At 43.5% G+C, this 17,941-nt stretch overlaps 1 protein-coding gene and 1 long non-coding RNA gene across 3 annotated transcripts in view; one reads left to right on the top strand and one right to left on the bottom strand.

The window, feature by feature from the left end:
- Window positions 1-17,941, top strand: part of MMD (monocyte to macrophage differentiation associated) — a 41,606-nt gene that overhangs the window by 11,426 nt on the left and 12,239 nt on the right. The window contains exon 1 of one of the 2 annotated variants that reach the window (XM_036394339.2): window positions 12,376-12,531. The exons of the other annotated variant lie outside the window; for it this stretch is intronic. Coding sequence (XP_036250232.1) covers window positions 12,503-12,531 — 29 coding nt within the window. The 5' untranslated portion in view covers window positions 12,376-12,502. Of the gene's footprint in view, window positions 1-12,375; window positions 12,532-17,941 lie in introns of those variants that run through there. 2 annotated transcript variants of the gene reach the window in all.
- LOC129046883 (uncharacterized) lies at window positions 430-12,260 on the bottom strand. The gene is made up of 2 exons (XR_008508727.1): window positions 12,230-12,260; window positions 430-10,767 (listed from the first exon to the last, which is right to left on the bottom strand). It is a non-coding gene; the product is annotated as an uncharacterized LOC129046883 (long non-coding RNA).

Raw genomic sequence — 17,941 nt, 5'->3', positions numbered from 1 at the left:
TTTTGTTTCCCCTGAGGTAAGAAGACATTTCATTTGGGTTCACTGAAAAAACCAAAGGTTTGGTCTCTACTGTGCATTTTGGGTTTCTGGTCCTGTAGGTGGTGTAAGCACAGCTTTGGAAGATCCTCTGCAGCTCCATGCCTTAAAACAAGTTTGCTGTGTGAAAAATTAGAATTTGTATAGGTTTGAAAGCTGTATAAATAATAGTGGTTTTTTTTAGTACTATACCAGGGCTATCTTACATACATATTTATTTAGTAGTAGGACCAAAAGCTTGGAAGAGAACTGTGTTTGCAAAGGGCTGTGATGGCAAAGGTTTCCTTCCCATGTCCATGTGCAGCACAAAATGGAAGCAGATATATAATGGAAAGTATGTGGGAAAGATAATTTATTCTATCAATGTCAAATACCCACACAAACCAGTCTGGCTTGATATTTATATTTGCAGGGTTTATTAGCATAAAATAAAAAAATAAACCATAATGGACATAAAATAAACCCCACCGGCATATGGGAAGAGTGTCACCAAAGCTGTTCTTGCTGCTGCTTCAGTGCATTTATCCAACACTAGATAAATGTGTTTTTATCACTCCCAGACCAGCACTGAACAGTTTGGCTTTGAGGTGAGTCAAGGAGGAAATGACAGGGATTGTTGGTTGGGAAATCAGGGTAAAATCTGGATCAGCCATATGTAAACATGGACATGGTTATGTGAAGGATGAATGTGCAAATACAAAATACCCTCAGGCCTTAAATCATGAGAGTCTTGCAGTGATGCTGCCCCAGGCCAGCATTGCTCTGCAGGGCAGGACCTGCCATCAGCCAAGGGCTTCTTTGATTGAGGATGGCTTTTTTCTTCACTGGTTTTAGCCCATTTTTTAATTAAAAAAAAGAGATGAGCTTCACTGCCTCACCTGCAGGACAGCAGAAGACAGGGCTCACTCCTTCAATGCTGCCTCAAGTCCCAGTGTAAGGAAAGTGACTGCAATTTCCTTGATCCCATAAGAAAAAGTTTGCTATAGCTGATGGTTTCTCCCTGTGGCCTCTCGAGGGAGCTGGGAGGTGTTTTTTCAAGAGGAATGGTTAGTGGATACCAGCTTTGCCACTATAAATGAGGAAAGCAGCTGTAGTTTTTGCAGTCAGGTAAATACTGAGCCTGAGCACGGTCATGCCCGAGTAGGGACCTGGTGCTGTGCTCACCTGGCTGTGGCACAGTACAAATTAGACATGCCCCATCTCCCCAGGGATTTTACAGCTATGGAGCTGAGGCACATTAATCATCCTGCCATCAAAATAAACCTTCCTCCTGCGCTGAGGACAAAGCTGCTGCTCAGAGCTGGACTCAGAGCTGCAATAGCAGGGGCTGTGTGAGGTCAGGGTGGAGGTGAGCTGGCACAGCTCCCTGGGCAGGCATGCAGAGTGGCTGCCCACATTCCCACAGGCTTAGCTCAGGCTGTGGCCCCTGCTAGCATGTCCATTTTTGACAACAAATACGAGCAGCTTTGCCACCTCCTCTGTGCGACTATCAGCAGAAGGATGGGCATTGTCCCATTCCCCTCCAAGCTGGGAACTGTGCAGAAATTCCCAGCTGGAACAGACACATCTTCATGATGCTGTTCTCCAGCCCTCCTCCAGCAAACCCTTGCTACAGTGGGTAAATTGTGACAATAGCAGAGACTCTGAGCTGCTTGGCTTGGGTTTTCACACTTGAGGATAAAAAGCAGGATTTGGGATGTAAAGCTGTGCAGCTAATCAGCTGGAATAAAGGTCCAGAGAGCAGCCGTGCCTGCACTGGAGTCAGAGCTCCCAAGAGAGGCTGAGGATCTGCCCTCCAAGCCAGTCAGAACAGCTGGGTCACTCCTGCCAGGCCATGTTCAGTCTTGAGGTCAGGACTGCTTTTGGAGGCAGCCACATTCATCACCCACAGCAAAATTTAATGAACAGCCAATCTTTTCTGGCAGCTTTTTATTGCAGGGAGGGCAGAGGGTTTATGTGAACTGGATTTGTGAAGGCAGTTGTACAAATATTTGTTCTCTGCTCCTTAGCAGCAAAGGGATGAGTACAAACAACATACCCATTTAAGGTCCCACTCACTTGTTACAAAAGAATTGATCCAATTTTAGTTGTGTTATGGGCCTCCAGCTTGGTCTGCAGGTTGTGTAAGGTGTAGCTCAGCCCCATTCCATAGCCTGGAACAGAGGCAAAGTCATGACAGAGCAATGCTGCAAGGATGGAAATCTTCCTGCACAGGGAAGAGCTTTGGCCTGGGAAGTGGCTGTAAAAAGAGCACTTTTGGGATCTCCAGTCAGTGGAGACAATACCTTCTATACCTCAGGTAATCTCAAGCATCCATCTGCTCCCTGAAAGGCAGGATCAAGCCATGGTTGTTTACTCAGTGAGGCAGCTCCCTCCTGCAGGCACTGCAGTAGGTGATTTGTTCTTACTGTAGGGACAGAAAATTCTAAAGACAAAAAAAATCAGAGGAAAATTTTAACATGTGGATTCAGTGCCCAGATTAGATATGGGCTGGTCTGTAAATGACTAAGGATCAGATCAGATTATCAAGACTTGTGTAAGACCTCTCCCCCCCAGGTTGGATTAAACCCTATGCCACACATTGGAAAATGAAATACCGCGTAGCTACTCCCAAAGTGAACATAGTCCATTCAGTTGTGTGATTCTTCCCACAGAAAAAATACTGTTTGATTATGGCATTAAATAGTGTGCAATATTAGACAGAGACAGGCTAAAACAGACTTGACTTGAATTTTGGTGCTTCCTAATATTAAGGTCTTTGATTTTGCAACTTCAGTGCTGCTCTTTTATAAGTGGAGAGATTTTGTGCTTAAAAGTGTTTAATTTTAAACCCCTCCTTATGCTGAAGAGAATAGGTCTCTGCTGTGACTATAGAAAAACTGTGAGAAAAAGAGCAGTTTGAACAAACTACCTTGGATTATTCCAAAACCATTTAGCCTTGATTCCCTTTAGTGATCTCATACTGGACTTTTATCATCACTGTAATTTGATATTAATATTTTTAAATTAAAGTGCAGGAACATTTCTGGCAGTTGTTTTTGGTAGGTTCCCATTAATATCTCCTTAACTGGAGACAGAAAGAGTTAAGCACACATTTAATTATGGAGATGTCTGCATGACAGTGTAAAATCTCAAATGAAAAAGAAACACTTTTAATATGAATAATCATCAGACTTAAAAATCTCAGTCATCTTTAAATAGCAATATATTGATGACTAAAAGCAGCACTAATGTGTTGCACACTATACAGCCTGGAGTTGAACAACCATTTATTTTAACCTTCCATGTTGCAGGAGCTGCCAGTGGGGGCACAGCTCATTGCTCAGTTTCTGTGGGATAAATGTCAACATCCAAAAGTTGAGCCTTTGCCCCCCTCAGAACTCAAGAAAAAAAGGAAAGAGATTAACTCCTCTAGAGTATCTCTCCTCTGCTAAGGGGCATTTTCCTCAAAGGAAGCATTCTCCTTTTGGTCTCTAAGGGCACTAAGGAGCTTTCAAACGGTTAATGTTAGTGCAAATGTAACCAGTACAGGTCTACTGCCAAAATCTGGGAATTTGGACTTCCACTGAAAAACTGAAAATTTATAAATTTTGGATAGAGACTTTTGTCATTTTGACTAAACCTCCACAGAGGTTTTTCCAGTGCCAGGTTGCTAATAGCTCTGGGGTTGTTTTCTAGAATTAAGTAAAATGCTATTACAAGACTCCTGTAAAGTTCCAAAGAATTGGAGGCAGTTCAGAAACCACAATTCCTATTTCTATCAGATGTGAGGCTGTTTGAAATGAGCCTTGGGCAGTTGGTAGGAGCAGGACAGGGCACAGATGCCACCATGCTGGTTTGTCTGGGACACAAGCAGCCCTGTGCCCTCCCTAGCCCCACTCTCACACCAGGGCTGTATCTTGCCCTGTAATTTATAAAGCTGATCCTGCTGAAACCATAGAGAAAGGAGGAGAGTGCTGTGACCTCAGCCAGGAGGAACAGCCGGAGCACAGCGCAGGAATTCCTGGGCTTTGATCCCCTGCCAGCACCATGGCCCCAGCGCTGGGGAAGCTACTGAGGAAACAGAGATTGAAGGCATGGCCTTCCTCCAAGGCTCTGGGTTCTAGTCCCAAAAATGTGGCCTTGCAATTTAGCACCCACAAGCAACAGATAAGAGGTTGTAACACCCAGTGCAGCAGAATAAGGTTAGGCCCTGGTGAGGATCCCCACTCCCCTCTGTGGGCAACCAGAAGCAGCTCAGAAGTGACAGCCCCAGGGAAGGAACAGTTTCTGGAAAGACATGATCTGTGCCCACAAAAATCTCTATTTCAGCTCTTCATCAGGGGCATTGTCTGTTTATTTCTTCTTCTTCTATTCTTCTTCTGATTTTGTTCAACCAGCCTCCCCTTACAAATATTGCACTGAGCCTCAAGACCCAGGAATCTGGAGGACAGGAATTTACTGTCTGAGGGATTTTAAAACCAAGTTGAGGGACTCCTGCGCCCCCTCTGGATTGTTGTTTACCCAATCACTTTCCAAATGGCTCCTAAAAACTTCCCAAGTATTAGGGACTTTTTTTCCCTTTAGTTCTTCCAGCAATTATGTGAGGGATCAGAGTCTCATTTGTGTGAGTCCAATCCCTCAGTAATATCACTGGAATGCTGTAGACTTTCATCCACCACAGCAGAAAGAGAAGTCAGGTCAGAGTCTGTCTGAAAACTCATCCCTTCCATCGAAGATAACACAATTTATAACTCTGACTCAAGGACAGACAGAGCTAAGTGGATGGTGGATGTAAGGCCTCACAAAGCTTGCTAGCAGCAGTAACACTTGTTTTGCAACCACTGCTGGGAGCAGAGTAGATAAATTTGCACTGAAATCAAACTTCTTGATGTCTCTGTTTCTTGCAAGTCTTCTGACCTCTCAGCAACTTGGCCTGGCCATCAGCAACTAAATGATATATCCCAAGAGTTTCCTGCTGTTCAGAAGGGACGTGGTGAAACAGAACTCCCTTTACTCTTTGTAACACACCATAACCAAGAAACAGAACATTTTGACTTTTGTCCTTAAATAACAGTCTGCAGAAACACTGCAGAAACAGTCTCTAAACTTATCAGGGGAATTTAAACAATCAGATCCTCTTGTCCCTGCCAGGCACTCTGCTCCCTCTTCCCAAGGCTAACAAGCATAATTCAGACTGGGAGATATAGTAGGGACAATGTGTCTGATGTTTGCTAGGCTATATTAAAGAACATGTTCATTTTGCTTCTGAATGATATTTCTAAACATTTGCAAGCAATAGAGAAAAATGGATTCATATTTTATTAAGTCTGTTTACAAAACCTAGAAGACCTGAGACAACACTATGTGTTGGAGTACAGATGTTTTCTCCCTCTCCAAATGCATTTAGGAAACCTAAAATAAATAACACTGAGAGGCTGTCAGCCAGCTGGCAGGAAGGGCAGGGTGAGTTCACAGGCCCTGTGCAGCCCCTGCCAGCAAGGCTGAGCTCCTGTGCAGATGATGCTTCATGACCTGCACAGGGCAGTCAGGCACCTCTTCAGTTTCACTTACACTCCCCTTGATCTTTCTCTCCTACATTTGGGGTTTTTTTTAAATATTGAGAGAACTAAGTATCATTTTAAACTGAGAGACTATCCAACCAGAGTAAAATTTCAACCATTTAACAACTGACAAGAAATCAATGTTTTCTTTTGCTAAATATGTTTAAAATCTCTAAGCAGTCCAAATGGGATGCAGGAATCATTTCCTCTCAGATGACAAATGACAGGCTAAATTCCACCCACTCTCTTCACTCTGGCCTGACCTAGGGCTGATAGGAAACAATGAGTGTCTTTCCGTTAACTTAAATGGATTTTGTGTCAGCCCCATTAGGTAACAGCTTATTTCCCTTCATTAATTGTGAAGTCAAAGATGAGGAATTAAGAGTGATTGGCACATTAAGAGTGGATGGCAAACATTCACAGAGCAAAATCCCAGTGATGGGGAGAAGAAAGGAGGAGAAAAGATTTTGTGTACGGATGTTATAAACATCAGTTAAAGATGCTCCACTCTGGACCAGGATTCAAACACAGAACTGCTTTATTTTGGCTTTGGTACAAGGGTGAACATTTTTCATTTACTTCTGTAAAGGGAAGAATTTGAGGATATATTAAAATATTGGGTCCAAAGAGAAATAATTTAGTTCTGCACGGGTAACACATGCTAAAAAAATCTTCAAAAGCCTACACTTCTGGGTGCTAAAATCCTACATCTGAGAGAGGGCAAAAATGGTCTTTTTTTTCCCCCAAGGATGGGGTACAGCTGGGGCTTTTCTTTGCAGGCCACAATAATGAGACAACTGGAGGATGGGGTGAGAGACCTCATCTCTTAGGATCTAATGACACAGAGAGGATATACTGTTACAATACAGCTGAGTAATTCTTTATTCTCTCTTGTAGACTTCCTAAAGGCAGGCTACAACACAGATCCTCATGACTCTTATCCCTTTGGTTTAAGAAACTGTGATTTTTCAGGTGTTCTCCAGTCTGAAGCTGAAGGCAATGGCAGCTGCTTAGCTCCTAAGTCAGGTTGTCCTGATTTGGCCTTTCATATAAAATTCTCTTTATGAGTGAATTTTACCTTTAATAACTCGCTCTTTGCCTGTCAGCCAAAATTCCATACTGATTTCTGCTACAGAAACTGATAGATGTTCCAAGGGCTGTGGGCCACCATCTTTTTTATGATACAATTATTAAAAGCCAAACCCTTCTCACATTTTTTATTTCTAAAAAAGCCTTGAAATCTGGCACCTTTATGACTAAAGCCTCCCAAAGGAAGCACTACAGAATCAATATCTGAAAGCAGGATGCTTCTGCATTTTTTGAAGTAAAAGTTCTCTGCAGTCATTAACAGACTTGATTCATCTGATGACTCAGAATTTGTGCAGCTGGTCCAAGGCCATTTCAGAGACTGAAAAGTGCTGCTTTTCTCTCCTTCTCTAAAAAAGTGATCTTTTCTCAGTTACATGAAGAAGCACCTCCTGCCCTCGTGTCAACTTCATTTAAGGAGAAGGTTATATTCAGAACATGCAACAATAAAGAATTTGATTAATAAGATGAATTCATATAAAATTTGACCTTCATCGGTTTTCCCAATAAGCATTTTGAAATCTTTGAAATGTCCTTTTGTTTACTGGAAATGCAATACATTGTAGGATTATTGCAATACACAGGCCAAATAGAAGAACAGACTGTGAAGATAGAACAAATAGAACAGACTGCAAAATAATGTTTCTCAATTATTTAACTGTAATTAAATTTCATTAGTCACATAGATAATCATATTATAATTTCATGTTTGTCTCATGTTTTCAGGAGTTTCATGCTTATTGATTTGAAGTTCCTGAATCAGATACATTCTCTTTACATTTTGGTTCAAGTTTTTTAAACAATCAGAGCTTACATTTTCTGTGATGCATTTAGGTTTTATTTTCATTATAAAATTCCAGTCTCACGCCAGATTTTAAATTTTAATAATTCAGCCATTGCTTTTGAAGGGGTTCTATGGCTCCATTCACTGATGATTTAATAGTCAATTAATAGTCAATTTTCAATCATCACTCTCTTTTGAGAGTTTATAGCTGTGCTATTCCCTTCCCATTAAATGCTGTCACAGTAAAGATTCCTATCGACTGGAAGTACTTCGATTTTATTCCCCATGGTAACTGTTTATTATCCTCACAAAATCTTGTGGGTTTGTGGAACATGAAAAATACACTTCCCTCAGAAATAGTGACAAAACCTTCAGCAGAATTTGACATTTCATTATCCAAACTAATGTAATCTAATACAAGGCCCATCCCTCTAAAGTCCCTTGTTTCACTTGCAAGTCTTTCTACAATGTGTGTAACAATGCTGTAATCCCATTTCAGGTTTAGTGCTGGCAGCAAGAGCTGGGACATCAGGTAAATGTTTACATTTCAACATTTCCTGCTGTAAGTGGCTGTCTATGTCAAGGATCGAGCCCTTCTTCGATACCTGTGTCACCCTGGAAAAGTTGTCCAGGCCAGAACTAATTCCATTAGTGCTTGGAAAGCTATTTATAAGCCTGCCTTCAGTGGGATGACCTTATTAATTAGATTGGGGGAAGGCTGAGGGAGGGAGAGACGCTCATTTCACAAGACCATTGACATGCATTTCCAGAAGCGATGCCTCTCCTTCACACTATGCTCAAAAAGACTGTGAAATAAAGCAGAAATCTGGGTCAGTTTGCAGCAAGGAAAAAAAAAAAGCTCTATCCATGCTGTCTGCAGGACACAAAGCATAAACTTTTCACAGGGTAGTTCTGCTGCCATATGTCCTTGAACATGCTAACAAAGTCCAAAGCCTGTATTCTCTAAATCCAAAAACAGGAAAGAGCTTTACCACTAAAGCTTCTGAATCAAACCTTTCTGAAACCATCACCTTCCTCCATTATCATGCACACCCCTAAGACAAGAAGGCTAAATCCTCATATTCTGTTTGTTATGAAGTCAAAAGAAAGCAGAAGGGTACTTTTCTCCCCCTTATTTACCCCACATGCTTGATTTACTCTCCGGTTTAGACTGGGAGTGGAAGAAGTTTCACCTGCCAAACCCATTTCCTGTGCCTCACTAAGGCTGTGCTGCTCTGCTCCCTCCCCACTGCATTTAATTGGCTCCCTGAGCCGTGGTGTCCTGCTCTCTGCCTCGGAAGCCAGCCCATCACCACTGCCAGCTCCAAAAAGTGAGTAGCTGGGAGCATTATCCATGTCTTGTCACTAATACATCCATTTTGGCAACTGAGGAACTGCTGCTCTGTTATCTGTTTAACAAATCAGGGGACTGGTTATTGTGCAGGCTTGTAATAAGAACTCATCTGTGCAAAACAGCCAAAAGAAACTCAGCTTTTGTGCAGGATGTTTACTTTTATCAATATAACCTCCTGACAGAATCTCATTCACCTTTGGCATGCCAGTGGCAATTACATTTTTCATCTTGGGTGGGGAAAAGGAAGCTTTCAGAGCCTGCCTATTCATTTGATGGATTTGTACAACCCAGGACAATTTTGCAATGCAGGGAAAACTACAGACCCTGTTTCTGTGTCCCTCTTTGCATAATCCTATACAGATATTCAGTGTCTCTTTCAGAATTCAGTATGTCTTTATGTGACAGTTTTATGCTCATCAAACTCCTCCACCTCTAGACAAGTAGACAGTGCTTGTGAAGGGCAGGCAGGAGACTGTACATGGGTACAATTTGACCTAAAAATAATAAGGGCAAACCACACAGCTCATGTACTCCTGAGTGTCAAGAATTGTAATTAGTAACAGATTTGCTATGCAAACACCTATGGTACCAAATGGGTGCCTGCTGGGTATCAGACTGGGATTGCCTGGTTCATTTTGGAAACCCATTTTACAAATACCTTACAGAACTAAAGTCTCTTTGTCCCGTGAAAAAAATAATAGGCTAAATGTCTTATTAATCAACCCTTGCCTGTTCATGTTCAGTATGTTGCTCCTTCCAAGCACACTACATGACTGGGCCCCACAACAGGGATGCATTCAGTAAGAAAAGTTCTTTCATCCTTCTTGTAACCCTGAGTCATTTATTAAAATGCATTTCTGGCTGAGTGCACAATGACATATTTCTAGTCTTAAGAATGTTTTTAATCAAAACTACTTAAGGTATTTGAAGGTTCTGGTTTTTCTTACTTTGTAAATATGAGTAACCAAACTAACATGGTTTTTGCTTCCTTAATCTTGTATGGTGAATGCCAATTTTTAGGACTTAGACTTAATGATTCCTTGGTCCATAATTAGAGCTTTATTTTATTGCCATGTTTTTAAGGCACTCTGATTCATTCTATCATCAAAAACAATTACAGAGATGAGTTCAACAAGAGTCACTGGTACTAAAAATATGTTATTGGTCAGGACTGCTCTAACAATACCTGTGCTGAGTAATTTAGTGCTCTCCTTAATAAACACTGACTTCCAGTAAAAAAATCTTCCAGTTTCATCACCACTGTCATGATGGTTGGGGCATTCTTACCCTGGTTCCACTCAGTCAAGCTTCATGATATGAATGTTCTTATTTTCATTCAAAGTAAACAAGTCTGAACAGTATTTTTTTTTACTGTATCTTGAATTTGTATATCTTTGATGCTCCAGCAACAGGAAGTTACACTGGTTTGAGATCTGTGTCTACAGAACAAAGGTGGAAAAACAGGCTTTGAAAAGTGTAAGGAGAAGAACTCTGACACATTTGTGAGTAGAGTCTAGATCAAATATCCAAGGCAGCAGGGAAGGAAATGAAAATGACAGTGGCTTGGGAGAAGGCAGAAGAAAGAGTCAAAGAGGAGCAGAAGGAATGAGAGGAGATAGAGACAAGATGCAACACCTCTATGTGTACCTTTGAAGGTGTCAGTGCACTTATTTTACAGGAGTCAGCCCAGTTTTTTTGCCAGAACCACAAAGCAGCCAGCCTTCCAGTCATGGCGTACACATCACATGTTCCAGAACATTTCTACAACCTGAAAGTGCAAATTACTGGGGAGTTACAGAGGAATGCAAGGATGGGTGTGTGGTACTGAGCAGAAAGGCAGCTGCATCACCACAAGCCCTACCTCAACATAAAGCCAGGATACTGGGATAGTGCTGGCACTTCAGCTGTTGAAATGCAGTTGTGTGCGGGTCTGGGCTCTTCAGCAGCATCCTCAAACTTTGCTCCTTTTGGATTAACAGATAACATAGGCAATACGAAACTTTATTACCAGTGACACTGCAAAATCAGATGACAGATTATACCAATATATTAACAGTGATACCTCACTGAAATTAATGGGAGTATTTATCAGGGAACTAGCCTGGCTCTGCATTTCAGGAGCTCTCCTTTCCAGCATCAAGCTCTGCCCTCCTTTTTCAGAAAAGCTGAGCAGCTGTCTGTGGAAGTCTTCTGGCCCAGCCTCACCTGTCCTAGCACAACCAAGCCCCTGTTGGAGAACAAAATCTGCAATTTGTATCAGAAGAGCTTATTCTTTACTGGAACTACAGACACTGAGGGGCAAGTCTTGCCATGGCAGTTTACAAAACTGTTACCACCTAATCCTTTGCTCACTGCTGGCACCAGGGAACAGCTGGTAAAGGGGGACAGCCATGAACAGTCAGATTGAGCCTGACATGCAGCCAAGCCATGATGCTCACACTTCCCTGTGCTGGAGGTGGTTACCTGGCAGAGGTGCCACGTTTAGCTTGGGAGATGACTTACAAACCATGGCACAGCTGCCAGCAGATCCTGTCTGCATCAGTCCTACCATGAAAGATGTTGACACTGAGTATGGTTTATTTGTCTAAACTCATGCATTGCCTTGGTGCGCATCTACTAATCGCTTTTGTTGAGGGCTGGAACTGTTCAAAATCCCACTGGAAACAAGATATTAGATTAGAAAAATAGCATAAATAGAGTTCTAGTAATAATAATATTAATAATCTCCTAATTCATGCCCTATTTGTACTGTACAAGGCAACGCCACGTTCACCTTACAGAAATAACCTTGACATGGTCCCTTCACTTAGTGAAATAACCTTTGCTTGACAAAGTTAGGTTTGAGTAGGTAAGATCAGGGCATAGAGACGGGAACCCCGCCAGCCAGTTTCTCTCTGCCAAGCAGTCTGGCCACTGTAACCTCGATTTGGAGCGGAGTTAATGATGCCATGTGCAGGTTAATGTGACAGAAAAGCCACGGCGTTTTTCTGTGCTCTCCTGTGCCACGCCGGGATGGAGCTCACGGACGGGTGAGTGAAGTCACCCGGGTCAGTCCGTGCCGAATCCGCCGCAAAAAGTCTCCCACAGCTCCCAGACTGGGAAGAGGAAGCGTGTTGCCACCGCCAAGCCATCCTCTCTGCTGAACGAGCTGAGACAATGGCGGCTAAACCGCTGTCCCCAGCAGCCCCCGGTGCTGCTCCATCCCTTGCGGGGCCGCGGGACGAGCTGCAGCCGGGCCCTGGGCACCGCCAGCCCCGGCCCTCCCGCGGCCGCTGCCACCCACTGCTGGCCGGAGCCCCGGCCCGGCCGGGCCACCCTCGGGAGCCAGGCCGCGGCTCCCGCTCCCAGCCGGGCACTCCCCCAGACCCATTCCCCGCTCCCACCCCGGCGCTCCCCCGGCCCCGTTCCCCGGCGCCCCGATCCCACCTCGCAGCGGCGATGCCGCGGGTGCCGCGCCCGGCCGGCTCCTCCCGCGCTCGGCGGCGGGGCCGGGCCGCGGTGGGCGGGCCGGGGCGGGGGCTGCGCGGAGCCAGGGCCGGTTAAAGCGGCCGCCGCCCGCCCGGCCCCGCGCTCAGCCCGCCCGGTGCCCGCCGTTCTGCGCGCCGCGGCCGCGCGCTCGCCAATGCGGGCCCGGAGCCTGGCCCGAGCCGCCCCCGGAGCCGCCCGCAGCCCCCCGGCCCGAACCCCCGCCCCGGACCCATGCGGCGGCTCCGGGAGCGGTTCCGGAGGTGAGCTCGCCGCGACCCCCGGCGGGGATGGCCCCTCCTTCCTGCCCGAGGCGCTCCCCGCGGGATGGGACCCCTGGGCGGGCTGAGGGGTGGGTGGGGGAGCCGGGGTTTTCTCGCCGGTGCCGGGCGGGGAGGGCAGCCAGGTCTCGGTGGGCGCGAGTGGGCGGGGGTGAGGAGGGTCTTTTGTTTGTGTGTTTGTTTGTTCACCGCCGCCGTTCAGTGGGTGAAGGTTCGCGCATCCGGCCCTGTGTCACAGCCGCGCATCGCGGCGCTCCCGCGGGGCCCGACCTGTGGCTCCTGGGCCGGGCTGGGTCAGCACCCGCCGGCTCCGTGTGGCCCCGCGGGGCCATGGAGCTCCTTGTTCTGCTGCCTCCGAGGGCGCATTGAGTATCATGGAATCGCAGAATGCTCCGGGTCGGAAGCGCCTTAAAGCTCATCTCGTTCCAGCCCTCTGCCATGGGCAGGGATACCTTGCACTAGACCAGGTTCCTCCAAGCCCTGTCCAGCTTGGGCTTGTGTGCTTCCAGGGATGGGACAGCCGCAGCTTCTCTGTGACAGGGCCTCAGCACCCTCACGGGAAAGAATTACTTCTTAGTATCCAATCTAAATCTATGCTTTTTCAGGTTAAAAATCAACCTTCATTCAGCTTTAAGATGCTGCTCATGTTCACGGGGAGGTTGATCGGGTAACTGCAGTCGTGGTTCTTGGATAAGTATCTGTGGGCTTTGGTTCCTCATTGTCCACATGCCAGGCCAGTAACTGTTGATGGACAGCCCATCTCCTGGGTGAGGCCAGTTTCACAAGGCTTCCCTGACCAGGTACCTGCCATAGGCCTGCCTTGCTCTCCTTTCACCAACTTGCTCAAAAAACTGAAACCTAAGTATTAAAAGGGAAATAAAACTGAAAGAGAAAAATATTAATGCGGTCGGACGTGGTTTTTGTGCTAGCCCACACCTCGGCTGGCTGGACCCTTGCCCCTGAGCTCAGATGTGCTGCAGCACCTGGGGTGACTTGGGATTGCTGCCCACTCTTTGCTTCAATTGCTGCCTTTCATACTTGCCAGAAGGCTGGGGAGGCTTTGCAGAGGTCAGTGGGATGCACAGACACTTTTTTCCATGACACAATCTATATATGATAGCAGAGTTGTTTGTGGGTTCTCAGAGTATTGCAGGTTTCCTTTTATCTTTAGTATCGTGCTGTAAGTACATGAACCTTCGCACAGCGTGGGATTTCACTGATATTTCCAAATAAGGGAACTGCTTCTGCACTGATCTGAATTATTTCTGTGCCTCAGATGTTGAGAGATAGTAAAGATTATGTGAACAGTTACAAACCACAGCTAGATACTGTCAAATCCAGGAAGGAAGGTGCCTACTGTGGAGGAAGATGGATCTACTTTTAACTGAATGAATTTGGTCAAAGCCAAATTTGGTACAAGCAGCTTTTAATAAATCCTTTTGTTTCTCTTCAAAATCTAATCTGAATGGTCATCAGATCTGTTCTGACCTGCTTGTATTTTTTCTTTTTTTTTTTTGTTTTCCTCTTGAAAACAAAGAGCTGAGGTAACATCCTAGGTACTGAAGCATATATTTAGATAATGAAGCAATTTTTAACCCCATTTGATGTATGCTACTGCCGGTTTTGTGGAGTTACGCCCACGTTATTGCAGTTTCTCATATGCTGTTATTTGTGGTTTATTAGGTCTAAATGGCTTCTCCTGCTGCTGGAAAGCACAAGGAAAGAAAAGCACAAAAAGAGGGAATGTGTTTTTAAGCTGGTGAAAGGAAGTATGAGGTCTTTTGAGCTGAATAAAGGAAATGTACTTCCTGAAAAGACTAAAAAATCCAGATCTTTGAGGCCATTATCAGTGCTTGCTGTTTTTAATGACATTTTGCTTTATGGTTACAACAATAATTCATTCAGCAGATGGGAATCATCAATAGGACAAGATTTGATTTCTCTTCTGCAGTTTGGGGTCTAAGCTTGTTGTAATGCCAGACAAATGTCATACAGATATGTGCAATGGATTTGGGGTTTTGTAATCTGTTTTTCTAAGCTGGCTTTGCATGCAAAGACAAAGCATTAAGAGCCCTCGGACTTTCCTTCTGCTTTGTCTCTGAGATACTATCTTCTCTTAATTCTGGAATCTCTGGGAAACATACAGCATCTGTTCCTTGGAAATAAATAGCGGCTTGAGATTAGGGTCTGTCACAAAGGATGGATCAGTCTGTATGTTTAGAATTTAAAATATTTAAAGTATTTCAAGATCAAAGATCAAGTAGCATGAAGGGAGGGGTGCGAGTTTCTTCCCTCTTGTTTTAAATTGCTGTCTCTCTCACTCAGTACCTTTTTTCTGCTTATATTGGGAGTATGTCCATCAGAAGTTGTTTGTTTGCTGTGAAATTCTGAGTCTTGAACTTCCTTCGCCTTGAGCAGGTTCTGAGCATTGAGAATTTAAATTGTGAAAAGGAACTCACAGCTCAGTTCAGTGTGAAAACATTCTGCTCTCCTGGCTGGCTACAAGCAGTTCTCAGTCTCTTAATTTCAGAAATTTCTTATTCTGGTATTGAAGGCATTAATATTTTATCTTGAATATCTTGGATTGTCAATATCTTAAATGGAGAAGTGTTTGTGCATCCTTGTGAGATGTGCTGCATATCCTCTGATTAAATGATTCTGGTTTCACTAGATCTGCTAGTAAAAAATACATTAGAGATTTACTAGAGAATCAAAAAGGCTTCAGTTAAAGACATTTCCTGTAAACTGTATCCCAGTTCAGTGGAACTTTGTCAGAATGTCTTGCATTTGATAATAACCTTAATGGCTGTGTTATAGAGAGCCTTTGTTTAGGGGTGAACAGCATCTGAATGCTCTTTACTGAGCTTCCACTTTTAGGAAGGTGAGATTATAATTCCCACAATTATCATTTCGAGAGGAGGCAAATGTGACCTGTAGATAGGAGGAAGAACAATGTCCCTGTGTTGCTGTATTCACAAGGCAGGAAACAAGCATCCATTGTTGGTGGTGGCATGGGGTTTGTTTGCTTATTTATTTATCTTTAAGAAAGAGCAGAGCTGTTTTGCCTCTAGAATGTGAATAAGCAACCACATTCTTCTGCCTTTGTGTTGCAATATCATATGTGTCTATAACTGCAGGAGTATATGACTGACTTTAACTGTGTGTGTCAGAATAATTTCCTGGTTTTGATGAGCACATCAGTAATATCACAGAGCAGCTATTTTCAAAATCCACATCTGTTTCTTAAGACATTAAGCCTAAACTGTCAAGCTGGAAATGAAATGAACTCGTGAGAAGCACTGGCTGGCATTTTGCCCTTCCAGCCACCTCGTTAATGATCCGTCCTCTGAAGTTGTTCCTGATAACATTTATAAATAGTTAATTATCAAAAGGCAAAGAGGAATAACTCAAAGTTTGCTTTACTAAGACTGCTGCCTGTGAGTAGTGACCTGAGCAAATGTTTTCAGCCTGTTGGAGGCAATCCCTCTCAGAAGGGAGAGGTGCAGGTCTGTCAAATGTGCAGCAAAGTTGGTGCTGGGGCATTGTGAGACCCGTTTCTGCAAGGCAGAGGTAAAACTGAACACTTCCCCTCCTGCCAAAACACTGGAGGTGTTGGTGTTACTGGTATAAACACTGAGGTGAAGGGGATGGGTGAGGTGTTGCTAATGCTGGAGCTCTGGTACAGAATATTTGCATCATTCCTGTGCTGCCACAAACAAAACAGGGAAAAAACCCAGCTCTGTGTGTAGGTAACAGAGCAAGGATAGATTTGTTCCTGTCTTTGTGTTCTGTTCTACAGCTAATAGATGTCTTTAAATTAGTGACAGTAAGAGGTCCTAACTTCTGAAGTGTTAGTGCATAATTCTAAAATCTAACATTACCCCTAGATCCAGTGTGATTGCTTTAGAAAGATGCAGTGTATTTCCTACTGAAAAAAAGGAAAAAATTAAAAGTAGGCTAATGTTGGATAATAGAAGATCCCATTGAGAGGCATCAATTATTGATAGATTTGTATATGATAATAGTATCTAACATAGAAATTTGGAACACCAGAAATTATAAAGCTACTGCAGAGTATAAAATTATTCCTTTTGGTTCTTCAGGTTTCAGTTTGACTTTTTAAATTTTTTTTTACTTCTTGTGAGACTTCCAAAGTACCACCACAGAGAAAAGCAATAATATTCTAGATGTGATAAGTGAAAAGTTTCCCATGACTTTGAATTTACGGAGTTGGACAAGGGCAGTCCAAGCCTGGCCACTCACTGAGCCAACAGATGCTTTTATTTTTAAACATCTTCCTGACTTGGAAGCAGAACTGAGCAAACTGAATGTTCCATCTTTAGAGGATGCAGAGATGGTGTTCAGCAGCTGTTGAAGACATACAAGCAGTGGGAATAAAGTAATTTTCCAAATATTCTGCAAGCCTTTGTGATGACGGTGTCATTGTCTTCTTGGAGAGGAGAACAAGGTGCCATTTCTCCCTGACAAAAGAATTGCCATTTTTAACTATACATTAACTCCTTCAGGGTTATTAATGTGCTAACAACCATTTATGTTCTGTGTCTGTGAATTAAATCCACATTTTTCTTAGCCTTTGTATTAGTACCAATGAAACTGTTTCTTGAAATTGCCATGGTTCGGGGAGGGATCATGACACTGTTATTTTCCCAATGCTGCTACATTTTCATCTATTCAGTTTAGAAAAAATGGTTCACAAGTCACTTAATTAATCAGTCAAGAAAACCAAGTGAAATATTCCAGAAATCTGGAACTGCTTATGCCAACTGTAAAATTTGGGTTGGATTTTTTTTTAGTTGTTTGTTTTCCTCTGTTTTGAGGTTGGCCAGTATTTTATAGATGTCATAAAAATAGGAGTCATTTTGATTTTAACCAGGGGGGACATGGGGAAAGACATGTTTGTCTAACAAGCTTTTTGTATAAATCTAGGTAACAAAGCTGCTCTTGGTTCTGAGTATACAAACATGTTCTGTATTTCTTGTGAAGCTGTTTCCTGGCTACTTGAATACCTGACTAATTGTCAGTGCATAGTTTTAGAAAAACCTGGAGTAAACTGGAATTACTTGTGAAAGATAATCACTTTTTTAGGACACTCATCAGTGCTGGGATAACAGACTGGAGCTGGAGAAGTTCACAGCTTTCATTTGACTGTTGCATGTAGGTGTGTGCTGTCTTTTACAGGTGTTCCTACGCAGATTTAAATTGTTGAGTTTCACAGGAAACAGCTCAAGGGTTTGGGTTTTTTAATACACTTAAACGAAACGTTTGCATTGGCAAATTCTTCCAGAACTTTCTAGGGTTTCATCATATTCTGTTCAGCTTGCATGGACTGCATTTGATGTGCTTGTTTGTTTGTTAGAATGTTTGAAAATTC

This window comes from Molothrus ater, chromosome 19 (assembly GCF_012460135.2).
Source record: "Molothrus ater isolate BHLD 08-10-18 breed brown headed cowbird chromosome 19, BPBGC_Mater_1.1, whole genome shotgun sequence".
Lineage (NCBI taxonomy): Eukaryota > Metazoa > Chordata > Aves > Passeriformes > Icteridae > Molothrus > Molothrus ater.
This window is presented reverse-complemented; position numbering and strand designations above follow the sequence as displayed.